The following is a 4595-nucleotide window of genomic DNA, read 5'->3' as shown; positions in this document are numbered from 1 at the left end:
AGAGCCCTGCTTTTAACTTATTAGATTCTTGGTGACAGATGAGTTTCTCTCTGAGAGACTCAGAAGTGTCTTTCTTCATTTATTTTTTAATATAAATAACTGAAGTGGTTCTTTCATTCTTTATTTTTGTGGTGCTGGGGATTGAACCCAGGGCCTTGTGCATGCAAGGCAAATACTCTATCAGCTGAGCTATATCCCCAGCCATCTTTCTCCATTCACTAGCATTCATAGAGGGCTAGGAGTCTGCATATCTGCATTCCTTATCTGCATCCCAGTCAGCAAGCCTCATCTTGTTGATCAAGGAGTGACAGAAGATGGAAATGAAATCGTAACAGAAACTTGGACGGATCACAGACCCAAACCAGTACATCTCCTTTCCATCTCAGAACAGGGAACTGAAACCATTCCCTAGGAAGCTCTTTCTTCCCCCTCTTACAAGAAAAAAATCCCACTCTGGTCTGATTCCTTTTTAAATACACAAATACTAATTGCAGTACTCACCAAACTCTTTAAATAAATAAATAAACAAACTCTAAATAAAAGGTGCTCTTGCAATCTTTTCTGCACCACCCTTCTAGATTTATTTGTTTTTATTTCTTCCCAGGCCTTTCCTGACCCAAGACATGGGTAATTTTTACTTAGCTGTCTTATAATATAATTCAGTGTCTGTGTCCCTATGTTTTTTTTCTACCAGGACATAGTTAACAGCCCATAAAGGTCTCTGCTTAAGTAAGAAGCCGATTTCTGTGAACCATAACCCAGACATGCAATACCAGACTGTGTCTCCTATCAAAATTTATTAAAATGGTAGATATTATTATAAGTACAGAAACACAAGCAAACAAACCAGGAGGATTCTTTCCTCCTAACCACGGGGCAACCACATATTTCCCTTTTATGATAGAAGCAAACAGATGGGAAGCAGTTCTCTTCCCTGAAGCCTTTTAACTGCTCGATCTTCAAATTAGTGTAAATGAGGGAAGAATGGATTAGTTACTGGTTATGGCACAAATACCATTCCTTATCCCTCAGAACACTGTTCCGCTCAGTCCCTCCTGGGGATAATCCCCTTCTGACCACCTCTGGAAACTCAGATATTAACCAAAGCTTAAGAATCTCTTCACCTAGCCCTTTTCTGCTAAAACATGGCTGAAAGGTGAATGGGCCCATGGAACTCAGGTGACCTGCTGGCTTGCTTAGCCATGCCTGAGTCCCCTCCAGGAGTAACATAACTCCCCTCCAATCTCTTGACTTTTCTTATCTCTCTGAAGTTCATGAGGAGGCTAGATAGTGCACTAGGAGCTGAGGGTCACCCAAGTCTCAGTCTGGGGAAGGTAAGAAGCCAACGAGTCACAGGTACCGATGGGCAGCTCCCTGGCTTCATCCCAGTGCAACAGAAAATGGACAATCAGCCCACCTTGGGCCTGTAAGTATGGAGACGAAGCAGAAGTTTCAGGTGCCTTTACTCTCCGTTCCTCGAGATTTCTGTGATCGCACCTTGCAACCGAGCCTCCGGCTCTGCCGTGCCATTTCTCTAAATCTGATTCTCTGAATTTGGAAGTTCCAGGGAACTGGAGGCCAGGTCTAGTGTGCAACATCCAAACTGTTTCTCCAGAGATCCTGGTTCTTGGTGACAACCTCCCCTCTTGGCGAGGTTATTTAACGAGAGGATGGGGCCAGAAAGAGGGGCTCTATGGTTCACTGGGGTCAGCCATTAAGGCGTTCGGGACACTCCTGGTAGTACTCATGTCCTGTGTGAGCTCCAAGCTGGTGCTGCGGTTATTATCTGGCTCATCAGGTGTCTTCTTCCGGAGGCAGCGGTTGATCAACATGGAGAAAAAGTTGGGAAAGGATGGGCTGGAGAAGTAGTACACAAGTGGATCCAGCATGCTGTTCATGTAGGTGAAGCTGAGGGTGATGAAAAAGGCCAAGTCAACTGAGCGGTACACTTCACAGTCCTGCGTCCCCGAGGTGTGCAAGAGCCAGAAGATGCGGATGCGCACGGCCACGCTGGGCAGGAAGCAGATGATGAAGACAATGGCCACCACCAGGATGAAGTTGATGGCTCTCTTGATCTTGGCATGCTTGTCCAGTTGTCTCTGCCGCAGGCTCCAGATGATTTTGGCAGAGCAGAACAAGATGATGCCCAGGGGCAAGAAGAACTCCAAGAAGAACATGGCATCATGCCACCGGAAGGTTTTGCAGATGCTAAAACTGCTGCACAGATTCGCGGGCCCGTTCTTGGTCAACATGTTTTTGTAGAGGAGGTGAACCGTCAGGCCGATGGTGACACCCCACAAAAAGCAGGAGATGATGGCCGCTGTCCGATTGGAGATCTTGTTCAGAGAGTGGTGAGGATGGACCACCCGGAAATACCTGTCCACGGCCACCACCGTGAGGAAGATGATGCTGCCCTGGCGGTTCATGGCCAACATGAAGAGCATCAGCCGGCAAGGGATGTCCCCAAACTTCCAATCCCACTTCCTCACATAGTTGTCTGTCAGGAAAGGCAGGCAAATGATGAGGAGAAAGTCAGCCACGGCCAAGTTGAACAGGAAGATCCGGCTGGATTTCCAGGACTTAAGGTGGAAGCAGAATATCCACAGAGCAAGGCCATTGCCCAGGAGTCCAAACACAAACTCCAGCCCCAGCACCGGTGGCAGCACATTGGCAATGAAGTCGTCCCGGAACACACAGCAATTCTTGTTGTGTATCACCAGAGAATAGTTCTGCGAGTGCTGCCGGTTCATGAGTGGATCGGGTCTGTCCGCTCCAGAGCGCCTCACCTAGCGAATGCTCAAGGAAGAAGTGTGTGGTGAACGTGTGGTTCAGCATTTGCCTTTATGTCATGTCAGGGTGTTGAAATAGATGACTGAATGGTTACCAGGAAACTACGAAATCACTTAAAAAAAAAAAAAAAGGCTAGCTTGGCTCTTATGCAACCTGCTGTTTGCATAAACAAGTAATAAAAAGTCCCCTGGGCAGACAAGAACCCACAAATTTTTCTAAATGTAAAGGATAAGTTCAGGCAAGCCAAATGTCATTTGCAAATTACTAAAAAAAAAAAAAAAAAATGGGGACATCCCTTTGGAAGGCTGTATGTATGGACCTGACCAACTGCTCAGCACTGGATAATTAATTGACAGTCTTAGGTTTGTTTACATAATTGACAGATCAACAAATGCAATAATAATGGCCTGTGCTAAACAGTATGGTTTTCCAGAATCCTTCAGAATGAGCATGAAATATTAGCATGCATCTGATTTAAGAAATGGTAGCATGCACGTGATTGCTTTGGGAAAGACTGACAAGACCATCTTTGGCCATTTTACCAGTTTTATGGGTTAAATTTGAGCTTTTTTTTTTTTCCTAATGCACTTCTGTGTACAAACGTGAATTGCTTTTCCACAATAGAATTCTGCAATTAATTTCTGGTTGGGGAGGGAAATACTACTCGAAAGCATAAAATTTAATAAGATGTTTGAAAACTTTAAGCCCAGGTTGGTTGCCAGTGGTATGTTAAATTAAGTTGGGTTTTTCTTGTTTGTTTGTATTAGATTTTGATACGCTTCCATGCTAAATTAAGTGACTTATTTTTAAGGGTGTGATTTTTTATAATGAATAAACTTAATTTTTTTTAGAGAAGTTTTAGGTTCACAGCAAAATTGAGTAGAAAGTATGGAGAGTCCTTATATATGCTCTGCCACCCACCACCATATAACCACCCCCCCACCTTAAGCACATGATTTTTTTAAAATATTTTTTTAGTTGTCAATGGATCTTTATTTTATTTATTTATTTTTATGTGGTGCTAAGGATTGAACCCAGTGCCTCACACATGCTAGGCTAGTGCTCTACCACTGAGCCTCAGCCCCAGCCTGCACATGATATTTTAAAAACTCTAATTTTTTTTTTCAAAATTAGGGTTAAAACCACAGGACCTAAGCAGTCATTGAACTTGGCTTTGCAGAAGGACACCATTTCACATACTACCTCTTTTAGTGGGATTGGGTCTCATCCTGCAGAACATTTCTACCCTTTAATACTTTGGTTTTATCAAGTTTTGCTGCACAAGAGATTTCTGAATTGTGATGTTCTACTTTGAGAAATTGGAGATTTATTCCTTTAGCTGCATACTTGGGTTCACTAACAGGGGTTTATAGACCTCTGACAGCTAAATAGAGTAAGAATGACCTGATATTAGACTCTCTTCAGACTAGGGACCCTCAAGGAGGAAGGTCATGATGAAACTGGGGTTGACAGTGGCACCTATGTACTATATGCTTTGAATACATTGTCTCATCTCATCCTCTGACTGTGGTCTATGAGGGAGGGACTGTTGTTGACTCTGATTTAGAAATGGGGAAAGTGGCTGGGCGTGGTGGCGCATGCCTATAATCCTAGCAGCTTGGGAGGCTGAGATAGGAGGATCCCGAGTTCAAAGCCAGCCTCAGCAATGGCGAGGAGCTAAGCAACTCAGTTGGACCCTGTCTCTAAATAAAATGCAAAATGGGGCTGGGGATGTGGCTCAGTGGTCGAGTGCCCCTGAGTTCAATCCCCAGTACAGAAAGAAGGAAAGGAAGGAAGGAAGGAAG

The 4595-nt window shown here is 44.1% G+C and overlaps 1 protein-coding gene across 1 annotated transcript; it reads right to left on the bottom strand.

The window, feature by feature from the left end:
- Window positions 1-778: 778 nt before the first annotated feature.
- On the bottom strand, window positions 779-2824 carry LOC114079897 (hydroxycarboxylic acid receptor 2). Its single transcript, XM_027921368.2, has one exon. The coding sequence runs from the start codon at window positions 2748-2750 to the stop codon at window positions 1692-1694; it is 1059 nt and encodes a 352-aa protein (XP_027777169.1). The 5' UTR covers window positions 2751-2824; the 3' UTR covers window positions 779-1691.
- Between the last annotated feature and the right edge of the window lie 1771 nt (window positions 2825-4595).

Source organism: Marmota flaviventris, chromosome 1, assembly GCF_047511675.1.
Source record: "Marmota flaviventris isolate mMarFla1 chromosome 1, mMarFla1.hap1, whole genome shotgun sequence".
Taxonomy (NCBI): Eukaryota; Metazoa; Chordata; class Mammalia; order Rodentia; family Sciuridae; genus Marmota; species Marmota flaviventris.
Note: the sequence above shows the minus strand (reverse complement) of the source record. Positions and strands in the feature narration are given on the sequence as shown.